The following is a 12,936-nucleotide window of genomic DNA, read 5'->3' as shown; positions in this document are numbered from 1 at the left end:
AGTTCCAAGTGAATTGTCATCGGAATAGGGAACCTAGCATTAAAGCCATTTTCACGACCTCCTTAAAAAAAAAAAATCTCGTTTTGAAGGAATCTGTGTTCTGCGCCTTCAGGTTATTTACAACCATTTCCTCCTTTGCGATTTGGGTCGTCTTTACTCCCGATAAATGCGTACTCTGGTAGAATTTCTTCTCTTGATTTTTGTGGAATTAGAACCATCACGATACTTTGCAGAATTACCAGTTTTTAATGCTTTTCTTTTAACCTTGTGTACATTATCAGGGATACTCTGGCCCAATTTAGGTAACGAGCCATTGTAGGCAAAATAAACAATGTGACCATAAGACCCAGCTAAAAGACTGCTCTCAGTTGGGAGTATCCCACTGCACTACAGAGAGAAAGCTCTTTCCTCTGTCCCATGAGGGCTCGTTTTCACTTCAATGTAACTTAAATCCCCTTTTCCTCTATTTTCTTTAATGGAGATCGAACCTGACACAGCACAGAGCAGAGTGCAGGAAACCCATAATTACTGCTCTGGAGCAGTGAGAGTGCCCAGAGTTCAGAAAGGAGAGGCATCCTAAGGGCAGGAATTCTGGCAAGACCTCTTTCTGGGGCAGGCCTGCAAGGCCCCTGCTGGGATCGCCGAAAGAGCACTGGGCGGACACGACATTCCCGATGGCTTCTTGGGTGCCCACTCAACGGGAGTGATCGTGTCATTCCAAAGCACTTTCCATTCCGCAGTCGCATGACCCAGGGACAGCTGCTAACAGGGCTGGGGGGGGGGGGGGCTGGAGGCCAAGCTGGGGACTTCAGCTACTCTAAGTACACGAAGACGGTTGGTGTGGGTTTTCCCCAGGAAGTGAAAGGCTATCTATAGCGAACTGCGGGCTGGGGTGGCCCTGCTCTGTGGGACTCACCGCCATTGCAGCCCTGTCCAAAGGCCCTGAGACCAACCTCCCTTGTCAATGTTACTCCAGGTTCCAGAGATGACTACAAACCTCGCTCTCCGATGTCTATGCCCACCACTTCCAACCTGAGAGCGCATCTGAGACAGGGGCGAAGACCAGAGCGACCCACATAAAGTATGTCTGGGGGTCAGGGGCTGGCCCACCCCATCGAGGCCAGGACGCTGCTCTGGCAGGAGAGCAGGGAACGAAATCCAAGCGCAGCTGGAATGCTCTGGAGACAACAGCTGCTTTTGGGATTCCGTTGCCCGCTGTCCAGCCGTGGGCGGGGGGGCGGGAGATAACCCCGGGAGGATGGTGGTCCCTTACCCTGGGGCCAGATCAGGAACCACCCCGCCCCCCATTCCCAGTACCAGAAGACTGACCTAGGAGTGGGCGGTAAAGCCGAGTGTAGTGGGAACGAGGCGCTCACCTGGGCCCCTAAACAATAGGAAGATTGGTAGGGGCCTCCCCTGGGACCGGTCCCGATCCGGATTAAATCCGCAGGGTGGGATTATTCCTGTTAGTCTCATGAAGCCAGGCCACCCGTGCGGTGACGATAGCGGGGAGGGCTTCGGGATCGGCCAAAAGAGAAGCTCCCCCGTGGGGCCGGAGAGGAAGTAAACCCGCGCACCCGCCTCGGGGACACCCCCGTACCCAGGGCCCTTCGTCCCGTGACTCTGCCAGCGCCCGGAGCGCTGGGGGGGGGGGTGCCCAATGGCGGCGACGGGACCCCCGGGAATCCATTGCGAACGTCCTCCGCCGTGCCGAACCTCCCTCCCGGCCCAGTGGGTAGCAGACGCGTCAACGTTCCCTTTAGGCCACGACACGGTGGGGGCGCGGAGATCCCCGAAAGCCGCGCGGGCACCAGCGACTGTCGCGCCCGTAGGCCCTCTGATTCGGCTCAAGACGGGGGGGAGGGGTCGGGGAATTCTCGGGCCGCGAGCATGGTGAGCGACGACAGGGCGATGCTCCAGCCGCTGTCTAGTTCAATAGCTGGTCCCGTTCGGCCGGGTCGATCCCACCCGAAGAGCCACAATCATCCGACAGCGGCGTCCCCTTCCGCTTGCTCGGGCCGCAGACTCGGAGCCATTTTAAGGAGAAACCACTCAGCCACGCCCCCTCGCGCTCCCGACAAGCCAATCCACGCGCAGCCACGCCCCGGGAGACGCGCGGCGACGACGCCAACGGTCGCGCGGGCGACGGTTGGGGAGGGGCGTGATTCGCGGAAAAGCAAGGGAAACTTGAGCCTGCTGCCCCGCCCTGGGAACCCGACGCCCTAAAGCCTGGGATTAGGGGTTTGGAGGCTGGCTCCACGCCCTGGCCAGGTGTGCGGGACTCGACCAGGTGTGCCGCCGCCCCGCCCCAGGCCCCGGGAGCCCTGCGTAATGGCTGAGAGCCGGGGACTAGGCTGCGGCGGGGGCCCAGGCCGCTCTCTGAGGCCGGCCACGCCACCAGGTGTCTGGCTCCCCCAGGACGGTCTGCGGGGGCCCGGGGCGGGGCGGGCGGCAGGTGCAGACACCGGAGCCCCGCTAGGGGACGGGCCCTCCTGGGACAATTGGCACCGGCCGGTCCATCAAAATCCCGCGCTGGGGCAGCCGGCCTGCGCGGTGCCCTCCGGCACCTAGGGGGCGCTGTGGGCGCGCTGCGGAAGGTTCCGCCACGACCCCCTGACCCGGCGCCGACATCCCCGCACGCCGGTCAGCCATGGTCGCCGCGTTCCTGCTTCGCGGCCTGTGCGGAGCGCGAGCCGTGCTACGCTGTTCCCCTGCGGAGCTGCTGAGGTGAGCCCGGGCCCAGCGTCCCCGATCCCCGCCCCCACGGCCATTGATCCCGGCCCGGCTCCTCCTGGCAGGTTAGAGCCCAAGCACAGTCCTCCGCAGGGCCCCACGGCGAGGGCACCGGCTCACGCCGGCGGACGACGAGCTGTATGAGCGGACGCGCATCTCTCTGCTGCAGCGCGAGTCCCCGCAGATCATGTATATCGACAGCTACAGCAGCCGCGGCTTCATGGTCAACGGAAATCGCGTGCTTGGGCCCTGCGCGCTGCTCCCGCAGTCGGTGGTGCAGTGGAACGTGAGCAGTGAGGCAGCGGAGGGCCGGAGTCCCGGGCCTGCCCCCCCCCCCCCCCGATTCTGTCCCTCGCCGACTTGGGCTTTTCCGTTGCTCGTTTGGGGCGCAGGTAAGGGCTCTGTGGGGAAAACCGCGCGAGCTTGTTTAACTCGTCTCCTCCCAACACAGGTAGGAAGTCACCGGGACATCACTGAAGAAAGCTTCTCTCTCTTCTGGTTGCTGGAGCCCCGAATAGGTACTGGAGAAGGGGAGGGCTGAGGTGCTTCCAGCCCTGGAAAGCCAAAAGCCACCCGCCCCAGCCTCTGCACAGAGCTGCCGGAGGCTAGCCCACGCCATCTTTCCCTAGAGATTGTGGTGGTAGGCACCGGAGACCGGACCGAACGGCTGCAACCCCAGGTGCTGCAAGCCCTGAGGCAGCGGGGCATCGCCGTGGAAGTGCAGGACACGGTAAGGTCCGCCCCTCGGGAGCGCGGAGCGGGACCCAGGCCTCGCCCTCGCCAAGCTGATGCAGGCTTTCTCTTTGCAGCCCAATGCCTGTGCCACTTTCAACTTCCTGTGTCATGAAGGCCGAGTAACAGGAGCTGCTCTTATCCCTCCACCCAGAGGGACGGCGCTCCCATCCTTAGAACGAGCTGCAGAATGAACTGCCAGGAATTGACCTGACCTGTCCAGGAGGGCCCTGGCACTTTTTGCAGAGCGCAGGAGTTTCCAGCGCTTTCATTAGCCCTTCCTCTTTGGCACTGTAACACCTCTTTCTTGCCAGCAAATTAATAATTTAATCCACTTTTCCCATTTTGTATTGTGTTGCTGGTCAGGAGCTGTTGCTGGCTCAGTGGGCTCCTGTGTGGGGGTGGGTGTGTGTGAAGAAACCAGGGGATCCTCTTTTTATGCAGACTGCTTAGCTTCTCAGAGGCAGGAGGCAGTCCAGGCACCTGCTCCAAACTGCAGATCAATGTATTTGCTCACATATACCTCTGAGAGGACCTCAGTGCTTTCTCCACAAGATCCTCTAACTCACGTTAGAATATGTATGTGGGTCTCAACCTGGTCCCTGTGGCCAAGCAGGAGGCCCTGTGGGTGCCAGTCCAAAGCCCCCAAGGACTATTCCATGACCTGTCCTAAGCAGCCACAATGTGAGACTGAACCCTTGTGAGCCAGGGTTGGCTAGACCCGGCCAGACTCCCTTGTGAGCTGCCACAGGAGGGACTTGATGAATTTAGAATTAGTACCTCCTTCCAGATCTGAGGAATAGCCTGACCTCAGGGTCTGAGGCTTTCTCTACAAATGAGTGTCATGTTTGTTGTATGTATCTGTGATAGTGGCCACCACACCTGCCTGTTGACCTCAAAGATTGAGCACCACTTTTTTCTTTTTTTCCAAACTTTTATTGAAAAACTGAGGGGGTATGCTGTATCCCTTTTCAGAAAAGCCTCTTCTCATACCTGTAAGCAGAACAACCAGCTTTGAGGTGGGGGTCAGGAGGAAGGAGGCACGGCAGAAACCTCTGCCCCAAGGGTGGATGGGTACAGAAGGGTCACTTACGAATGGAGGCTGTGAACACCTCCTTCCACCTGAGCTGAAGATGTTCTCTTCTCAAACTTGAGTTCTCCAGAATACATCATGGCTCTAAAGAAGGGCAAATGTCTGATGTAGGTACCTGGCCCTCAACTAGCTCCTCCACCCATGTCCCCGCTCCCCAGGCTTACCGGACTTGAGTCAAACTCTTGGCACCAATGTCCTGGCAGGAGTGCTGGATGCCAGCGATCAGGTACGGCACAAATTTGTGGATGGACCCTTTGTCCTGCACAGCCCCAGAGACCCCCTGGGCCACTTTGATTTTATCAGCTTCACTGTAGGGAAAGGTAAGGCAACATAGGCAAGTTCAAAGCATGGATGAGCCTATCAGTAGAAGGCTATCAGTACGGGGTAACTGACCTTCCTATCCCACCTGAAATATCGGTTCTGGCTGCTGAGGTGCTTGTCCATGGCATCAAGAGAACCCATACCACGGTATTTCTTTAGCCGGATCCCATCAGAGAAGAAGTACTCGCCAGGGGCCTCAGTGGTAGCAGCCAGGAGGGAGCCCATCATGACTATGGACAAATGGGTGTGATGGGAACAGACCCTGAGTGGCACTGGGGAAGGAATCCCACCAGACTCCCTGGGTGTCGGGCCTCACCTGTGGAGGCCCCAAGGGCCAAGGCTTTGGCAATATGGCCCACATTTTGGATTCCTCCATCAGCAATAACAGGAACACCGAAGCGCCGTGCATATTCTGACACCTTGTACACTGCTGTTGCTTGGGGCCGCCCGCAGGCCAACACTGTTGAGAAATGGAGGAACAGATGGGTGGGTGGAGTTAGTGGGGACACGCAATGGGACCTGGGCCATAACTCTGCACCCAGGAGCGTTCTGCTACACCTGCATCAGGACTACAGCCCAGCTGAGATTCCTGTCTGGAATGGCTGCTGCCCCATCTGCCTTCAACAGTTTTAAACAGCTGTGACAGCCTCCACTCAACCCTGTGTGTGCACGTGCATGTGTGCATGGCCCAGGGCAGCCTCAGGCACATGCAGTCAGCAGCCGGGAGAAGCCCCACCCAACTGATACCAAGTGGGGGTTGGGGGTCACCGTGCAGTTAGTATCCAGAGGCCCATCCCTTCCTCCCAGCGGGGTTGGCAGCTCAGGCAAGTTAAGGGGAGTGGTCATGTGGAAGGAAGAGTGGCCTTGTTGGTCCTTGAGCTGTGCCTACTGTAGGAAATGTGGGCCAACTAGGGCCTACCTGGGAAGGGGGTCCTGCCCTACAAGCACCCCAGGAAAAGGAAGGAGCTGTGTTCTCCAGCAGCCCCCAAAACCATGGTCTGTCATTCAGTTTGCCCTGCCCACCCATCAGCACCACAAACCCCGGGAGCTACAGCTACAGTCAACCAAGCAGCCGGGCAGTGGGCAGCTGGGCCGGGCCAGTGGGCCGGGCTGGACTTACTATAGCAACCCTTGACAGTAGAAGGGCATTTGGGGCTGTGGGACTTTATGTCTGGAGGGATCTTGGGAGCCACTAAATAAAACAAACAGACCAGAGTTTAGAGAGGGTGCAGAGCAGGAGCAAGGAGGCCAGGCTAGGCAGGGGGAAAGTGGCAGGTGAGGAATGACGAACTCGTCTTCCAGCATGTCACCCATCCAAGGGGCCTGTTTGGCCCTGGGACTGCCCCTACTGGAGGACTCAGTATAGTTCCCACGGGAGCGCTTGGCTCCAGGCCATATGGGGCTAAGGGCCCTGCTGACGTCAGGGTCTCTGAGGGCCCCACCAAAGCATTTCCTACCTTCCTGGGTGATGCAGATGGAGCCACTGCCCATGCCCACCCGCAGGGCATCTACACCAGCATCAATGAGGTTCTTGGCCTGAGCAGCCGTGACCACTACAGTGAAGAACAGGGAAAGGCTGTGTGAAGGTCTGAGGGGGAGCCTAGTTCCCCTAACTCTTGCCCCACACACTTTGGTGCCCAGTCTTGCCTCACCATTGCCTCCAATAACTTGGAGAGAGGGGTATTTCTCCTTGATGTACTTGATCATGTTGATCTGGAAGATGGAGTTTCCTTGGGAAGAGTCCTGGGACCAGGAGAAAGTCCCAGTGAGACGTACTGGTATGAAGGCTGTCCCTACCACCCCACCCTGCCTGTGCAAAGTGCTTACCAAAACCACTACGTCCACACCAGCCTGAGCTAGCAAATCCAGCCGATACTTGTCATCTTCATGAGTGCCAATGGCCGCTCCGCACAGCAGCTGCTTCTTGGCGTCTTTGGAGGCCAGTGGGTAATCCCGGTTCTTCTTCAGGTCTGTCCGGGCAATGATGGCTACCAGCTCATCGTCTTCATTTACAATGGGTAACTTTCCTGAGAGTAGGGAAGGTACATAAATCAGAACCCTGGTCTTTGGTTCCAGAACCCTCCCGTCTCTAGAACTCACCCTTCTTGCTGCGCTGCAGAATTTCATTTGCTTCCTTCAGTGTGATGCCTGCAGGGGCGACCACCAAGTCTTCTCTCTTCGTCATGATCTAGCAGTGAGGGGAGCTGTGAGAAGGGCCCAGAGACCAGACCTCCCAATACACCCCGCCTGGACTCAGGGGTGAGGTTCTACAGACCACCACGAGCACACACCTGTACCCAAACCACCCTCCTCAAATGAACCCAACAGCCAGTGCAGCAGTAATAGTGGCATGGATGAAAACTGAGTAGGAAGGACGTGGTACACAGAACATGCTGTAATGTTACATAGTGGAGAAGAAGGGCTCTGCCGAGGAGGCTGAAGTTGGTCCTTGAGCACTGCCCCCACCTTGGGAGTGGCAACACAGCATACATGCTGGCAAACACTTGTGCACAATGAGAACATTTGGTGGGAAAGAGATGCAGGAACCCCACGAAGGGGTCAGAGACTTGGCTGGGCATTCATTGATCTTTCCTGGTCAGCAGAGACCCCCAGAAATGCCATTCAGGCAACAGAAACCGCACCTTAAGCCTTGGCTGCCAGAGATTGGGTTTGCATTGTCAATAGCACCCACCTCTTCCAAAAACCGGTCGTGCTCTTCTTCCTTGAGAAAATCTATGTCCCTTGAGGAAATGATGCCCACCAAGCGGCTCCCCATCCGGCCCGTGTCGGTGATTGGGATACCACAGAATCCATGCCGGGCTTTGGCTTCAAACACATCCCGCACTCGATCCTTGGGGCTGAGGACCACAGGGTCCGTAATGAATCCCTGCTCATATTTCTGGAAGGGATGGTGAGAAAGAACATTTCCGAACCATCTTTATCAGTCTGAAGCCTGGGGTCTGTGCCAACTCCCCCTCTGGCAAGTACCACAGGACCAAATCACAATTCAAACCCAGGGATAGTAAACATGGGTGGGCTCTAGGTTCTATCCACCTGGTCCTCTTGTCTTAGGACACAGGGTCTCGTGCTCTTCTCAGGAATTGAACCCCCAAGTGGGGAAAAAGGGATCCTAAATTAGGAGAACAAATCCCCTACTTCCACCCCACTCCACCTCAGTGCAATTCCCAGGAGTTCTTGACCACGATCCTTGCCCTTCTGACCTTCACTTTCCGAACTTCATTGGCTTGGAACTCAGGTGTACAGTTGTGGTGGATGAAGCCAATACCACCTGTAAGCTGCATGATAAACAGAAGACAGCGAAAAAGTGACAAGGAGCAGCATGACTATGTGTGTCTTTGGGGAAGAGTGTGAGTGAGGTCCCTCCTTTTGTCCTTACGCCCACGATGCTCACCGCCATCGCTATGGCCATGCCGGCCTCTGTCACTGTGTCCATGGGTGAGGAAACCAGTGGGGTCTTCAGAGTGATTTTTTTGGTCAGAGCAGAAGTCAGGTCCTGAGGAAATACGGCCAGCTAATGTGGGAAAGCACCTCATAAAAGCCTCAGGGTGGTGTCAGGTCCCCCATAAAACAGGTGCCCCGTATGACCTGCATGTCAATCAGACTATTCCACAGAATCCACCCCCAAGCCCAATCTGCTGTGGTAGCAGAGAGACAGGGAAGAGAAGTATCTTACCCAACCTTGATGCTCAGGACCCCAATTCTGGCCATACTCACCACCTGGTCTGCGGTGAAGTCGATGTACCCAGGGAGAATGAGAAAGTCACTACGGGGGAGGGGAGCGAATTTGGATTAAGGCTCAGGCTTAAGGGGGCCCGAGATTCCATCCCCGCAAATCATGTCTTAGGGCATTTTGGGCGTAGAGGGCACTGACCCAGCCCTTGTCACAGGCAGGGCAGACAAATCACAAGGTGGAGATGAAGACGGGACCTTTTCTGCCACCTAGCTGTCATCAGCGACCCTGGCACCCTGACAACTCCATGTGCCGAAGAGAATGGAGCTTCTAGCTTGAAATCTCAAGCACTGCCAAGATGCCTCCTCCATCCCGCCCCACTTCAGATCTATCAAACGGAGCCCCAGAGATGGGTGGGGGATTCTCCGGAACCTGTCTCCCATGCCCAGGTCCAAGCGGGCTCAGTGGAAAACCCCGCCCGGCCTCCCAAAACAGCGCGCCGCCCCTCTTCTCCCCAGGTGAGCCCGCTAGCCCCGCACTTGTAGGTGAGGCCGTCCCCGCAGTTGAACAGCTGCTGTGCCGTGAGCCCGTCGTCTGGCACGTAGGACGTGCCCCCGCTAATCAAGTAGTCGGCCATGGCCAGTGCCGGGCAAAGCCGCGTGTGCCCGAAGACCGCGCCGCAGAGGCCTCAGCCGTCCGGGCCGCGCCAATATAAACCCGCCGCTATCGTCATTGCGCCCTACGCGTCACTGACGTCAGGACGTAGCACGAGCAGGCGGAGCCCGCGCACCTCGCGGGCGGGGCTGAGCGAGCGCATGCGCAGAGCACGCCCTAAGTGTGCAGCCACAAAGTTGGGTGTTCCCGAGGCCGCCCCCTCCCAGAAGACAGTGACCCGTTCAACTAGCAGTTAAGGCTTTGCTTCCACTGGCCCGCTAGCCTCCTCCCAAATAAAGAGGCGATGTTCACTAGCATGTTGAAAAGACGTGCTTGTCATTCTTAATAAACAACTAGATTAAGAATACATAAGAGAAACAGAGTGGTATCTTTATATGATACACGAGTGTATGTTACAAGAATTCCATCAGGCACAGGAGCCTCAGGTTTAAGGCCTCAATGTCAGGCCAAAAAAAAAAAAAAAAAAAAAAAGGCATGGTAAAGTTTTTACTTTAACATCTAAAATGTCACTTGTCAGAAAGGAGGGTGTAATAGAAATTGTCTTTAATAAATCATAATTGAAGTTCCCCTCATTTTCCTTCCATTAAGATGCTAAGTTTATGTCTGAGCATGAAGAAAGAAAAGACCATGGCTCCCCTGTGGTCAGCGACGTCCGCCAGTCAGAGTGGAAGCCAGCTGGGGAGATTCCCTGGAGGGTCCGTCACTAATTCCATCTTTCTGGAGTAAGGGAAGGGGCCACATTTCTCCTAACAGTCCGAGCCCTTTCCCCAGGCCCCAGACAAAAAAGAAAAAGCCAGCCAACAACTTTCTAGGACATCTGGCTTTCAGGAAACCCAGAGCCCCCACGGGCTGAGGAATCTGCTGCGGCAGATTTACGGTGACACACAGGAGGCAAAGTTTCCTTTTACATTTTAAACAGAAGCAGTCTGAAAGGCTTCATAACTACACCAATTAAAAAAAAAAAAAAAGAAAAAGAAAAAGAAAAAAACGGAGGCCTCTTCTTTAGTGTGAAAGTCTGTCCATTTTTTTTTTTTTTCCTGGATCATCTCCCTTGCACCATGGCTTAGGGATCTCAGTGCATGGTGCTTGCGTTGGCCACTGCGATGGCCTCCTGAATTTCTCGTATCACCAGGATCCGAGTCAGCATCTGTCCCATTTGCTCTCTGCTGATAGGCTGGACCGAGTACCAGATTGGGCTGTTGGGGGCCACCACTGGCTCAGGCGTCAGATAAAACGTGTCATTCCGGCCTTTCACACTCTGGGGACTGAAAAATATATCAGTTTAAAAGTTGGGTAAAACCAAAACATTCTCAACCTTCCCACCCTGGAATCTTCCAGACAGATGCTATATGCAAAATGTGGGAAGACAGCAGCTTTCAAAAGTATGACGGCATAGCTACCGAATTCCATGCAGTCAACACACAATTACCTCTAGGGCCTCCTTTGGGGCTACTGCCAATACCAGCTGCCTCCCTTCCATTCCTCCCTCACATGCAGCCAGCTGTCATTCCTCTAACCACCTGCCTCGGGATATCAGGGTTCATCTACTTGAGTCTAACCATATTCTACTTGGAACCAATTTCACTGCCTACAAGTCCTCTCTAAGTTTTTGTTCATGTTGTTTCCTCTACCCAGTTCACTGAATTCCCAAATTTGACGTAGGGGACTCTGCCCCTCTGCCTTCGACCTTGGCTGTGATACTGGACGCTTACTTGGGCTCACCTCCACTCCCTCAAAGTTGTGCTGTACTTAGGTTATGCTGTCTTCTAACAGTTACATTCACCCATCCACTCAAGATTTATCAAAGGGGGGCGCCTGGGTGGCTTATCCATTAAGCGGCTGCCTTCAGCTCAGGTCATGATCCCACGGTCCTGGGATCAAGCCCTGCATTGGGCTCCCTGCTCAGCGGGAAGACTGCTTCTGACTTTCCCACTCCCTCTGCCTGTGTTCCCTCTCTTGCTGTGTCTCTCCCTCTCAAATAAATAAAACCTTAAAAAAAAAAAAAAAAAAAAAAGATTTATCAAAGGGATACTGTGTGCCAGGCCTGCAGTAAGGGCTGATATTCAAGAAATGAGCAGGATCCAAGACTCCCTACCTTATGGAACTTACAGATATGAGACAGTGAACAATTAAACAGTTACATAAATAAACACAAAATGACAATCAGTGATAAGTCTTACAGAGGAAAGAGCCCAAAAGAACAGGTAGAGAATCTGGAAATGCTTCTGATAAAGCTGTTTTGAAAAGAGGAGCGGAGAGGAGTCAACTAGCCAAATACGGGGGTGGGGAGGGGACTCTTGCCCAACAGAGAAAATTTCTAAGCTGAGGACTGGAGGTAGAAGAGCAAGACGCTCTGGAGTGGAGAGGAGCCAGTATGGCTAGAGAGCCACGAGCTACAAGGACATAAGATTAGCAAGGGGGGGTATACATAAGGCCTTGTTGGCAAGATTAAGATTACTCTTTCTCTATGCAATAAATGGAAACCACTAAAGGTTTAATCTAAGTAACATAAGACCTATAACATAGAAAGATGATTTTGGCATTGCTGTAAAGATGACATTCCAAACTGCAAGGGTCAGAGAGTAAAAGCCAAGGAAAGAAATGCCCCCTAGACTGATGTTGCTAGTGACAAAGGTCAAGGCCAGCAAGATGCAGGGCTATACTACGCTACATTATGGAGGCCACCCTTCTATATTCTCCTTCATCTACCTTCATTCCCCTCTCCAAGACAGGAAACCACATAAAGTCACAAAATAGTCATTTCACTTGCTTTGGGGAAACCAGTCAGGCTGCTTCTCTATTTAGCTTTTTGGAAGTGTGTTTTTACTCTGTTTGGGACTAAAGAATGCCTTGTACACAGGTACAATGCACACATGCAAACATACAGTCACCCAAGCACCATAAAGCTTCCTCACCATTTAAAGAGGTAGAAATCATAGAGCTTGATGGGACATCTCAGTGGATTCTCTGGATTTTCCGTCTGTTCTGCATACATGTCATCTGTAACTATAAAACACACCCCCACCACCAGGAACACAGCATGAGACTGCCTTAGCTCAGGACCAGATTAAGAACCTTAGGCTTCCAGATATCCCAACTAGACTTACTGGGAGGAGAAAGGGTGTGCGGCATGGAGGGAAAGTATGAAGGGAAAAAGCAGCAATCGTTTCTGGGGCATCTCTGCTTCTACAAGAATTTGAAGTTTCTAGGTGGGAAGAAGGGAATGGAGAATTCCTATCCAACAAATCCCAACCTTCACACTCAACACTAACCCCCCAGGCACAAGGGCAGGGCAGGAAAAGTTGCAGCTGTTTCTGCAGCCCCTACCTTTCTGGCCAGTCTGGTGTATCCCAAGAGCCTTCAGGTACCGAATACTCGTGCTTTTATCCTTAGGATTAGAGGGGTTCTTCTTTGTCTGTCGCAAAACCTTGGAGAAGGCCAGCTTCATGTGCTGGTCCACTGTCTTCAACAGGAAGTATCTGTACCACAAGTGAAAGCAAGGCAAAGGGAGGGGTGCCAGGAGGAGACTATGACTTACCCTCTGCCATCGGTGTCTCAGAGGAGTCACTGTGCACACTCCCAGAATCTGGACAGGCCCATACCCAAAAACACTGTCTAGTGGAGGAACCATATCAAGACTGATGGCAGGGGTCTCGCAAGGCTGTCTGCCTCACTGGTCACCAAACCAATG

General features: G+C 54.3%; 3 protein-coding genes across 6 annotated transcripts in view; 1 reads left to right on the top strand and 2 right to left on the bottom strand.

The window, feature by feature from the left end:
* The first annotated feature begins 860 nt into the window (after positions 1–860).
* On the top strand, positions 861–3,808 carry NDUFAF3 (NADH:ubiquinone oxidoreductase complex assembly factor 3). Of its 3 annotated transcripts, none has more exons than XM_082704835.1 (5): positions 861–2,727; positions 2,827–3,019; positions 3,185–3,251; positions 3,363–3,463; positions 3,543–3,808. In XM_082704835.1, the coding sequence occupies exons 1-5, from the start codon at positions 2,651–2,653 to the stop codon at positions 3,657–3,659; spliced, it is 555 nt and encodes a 184-aa protein (XP_082560961.1). In that variant the 5' UTR covers positions 861–2,650; the 3' UTR covers positions 3,660–3,808. The 3 variants fall into 3 exon arrangements, with proteins under 3 accessions (XP_082560961.1, XP_082560963.1, XP_082560962.1); XM_082704837.1 differs by having other exon boundaries at positions 918–1,081; positions 2,799–3,019; XM_082704836.1 differs by having other exon boundaries at positions 2,148–2,290; positions 2,799–3,019.
* A 570-nt stretch (positions 3,809–4,378) lies between these two features.
* Positions 4,379–9,332, bottom strand: IMPDH2 (inosine monophosphate dehydrogenase 2). Of its 2 annotated transcripts, XM_082704320.1 has the most exons (15): positions 9,110–9,319; positions 8,615–8,663; positions 8,292–8,393; positions 8,101–8,175; positions 7,572–7,778; positions 6,980–7,067; positions 6,707–6,906; positions 6,532–6,622; positions 6,337–6,432; positions 6,000–6,071; positions 5,196–5,339; positions 4,965–5,109; positions 4,723–4,866; positions 4,559–4,642; positions 4,379–4,458 (listed from the first exon to the last, which is right to left on the bottom strand). In XM_082704320.1, the coding sequence occupies exons 1-15, from the start codon at positions 9,205–9,207 to the stop codon at positions 4,437–4,439; spliced, it is 1,617 nt and encodes a 538-aa protein (XP_082560446.1). In that variant the 5' UTR covers positions 9,208–9,319; the 3' UTR covers positions 4,379–4,436. The 2 variants fall into 2 exon arrangements, with proteins under 2 accessions (XP_082560446.1, XP_082560447.1); XM_082704321.1 differs by lacking the exon at positions 6,000–6,071 and having other exon boundaries at positions 9,110–9,332.
* Positions 9,333–9,543: 211 nt separating this feature from the next.
* QRICH1 (glutamine rich 1) overlaps positions 9,544–12,936 on the bottom strand; it is a 44,146-nt gene continuing 40,753 nt past the window's right edge. Inside the window, exons 7-9 of the mRNA XM_082704009.1 lie at positions 12,573–12,724; positions 12,161–12,251; positions 9,544–10,510 (exon numbers count right to left, since the gene is read on the bottom strand). Coding sequence (XP_082560135.1) covers positions 10,318–10,510; positions 12,161–12,251; positions 12,573–12,724 — 436 coding nt within the window. The 3' untranslated portion in view covers positions 9,544–10,317. The remainder of the gene's footprint in view (positions 10,511–12,160; positions 12,252–12,572; positions 12,725–12,936) is intronic.

The sequence above is a fragment of the Mustela nivalis genome (genome assembly GCF_964662115.1).
Source record: "Mustela nivalis genome assembly, chromosome: 1".
NCBI classification, from domain to species: Eukaryota; Metazoa; Chordata; class Mammalia; order Carnivora; family Mustelidae; genus Mustela; species Mustela nivalis.
The sequence above is the reverse complement of the archived record's forward strand: the minus strand, read 5'-3'. Positions and strand labels throughout refer to the sequence as shown.

Excerpts from the sequence above, each read along its gene's own strand:
- NDUFAF3 (XM_082704835.1), top strand. The coding sequence starts at position 2,651 with ATGGTCGCCGCGTTCCTGCTTCGCGGCCTGTGCGGAGCGCGAGCCGTG. Across the intron at positions 2,728-2,826 it reads TCCCCTGCGGAGCTGCTGAG|GGCCCCACGGCGAGGGCACC; the intron begins GTGAGCCCGGGC and ends AGTCCTCCGCAG. Across the intron at positions 3,252-3,362 it reads GTTGCTGGAGCCCCGAATAG|AGATTGTGGTGGTAGGCACC; the intron begins GTACTGGAGAAG and ends ATCTTTCCCTAG.
- IMPDH2 (XM_082704320.1), bottom strand. The coding sequence starts at position 9,207 with ATGGCCGACTACTTGATTAGCGGGGGCACGTCCTACGTGCCAGACGAC. Across the intron at positions 7,779-8,100 it reads ATGAAGTTCGGAAAGTGAAG|AAATATGAGCAGGGATTCAT; the intron begins GTCAGAAGGGCA and ends CATCCCTTCCAG. Across the intron at positions 6,433-6,531 it reads CCAAGTTATTGGAGGCAATG|TGGTCACGGCTGCTCAGGCC; the intron begins GTGAGGCAAGAC and ends TCTTCACTGTAG.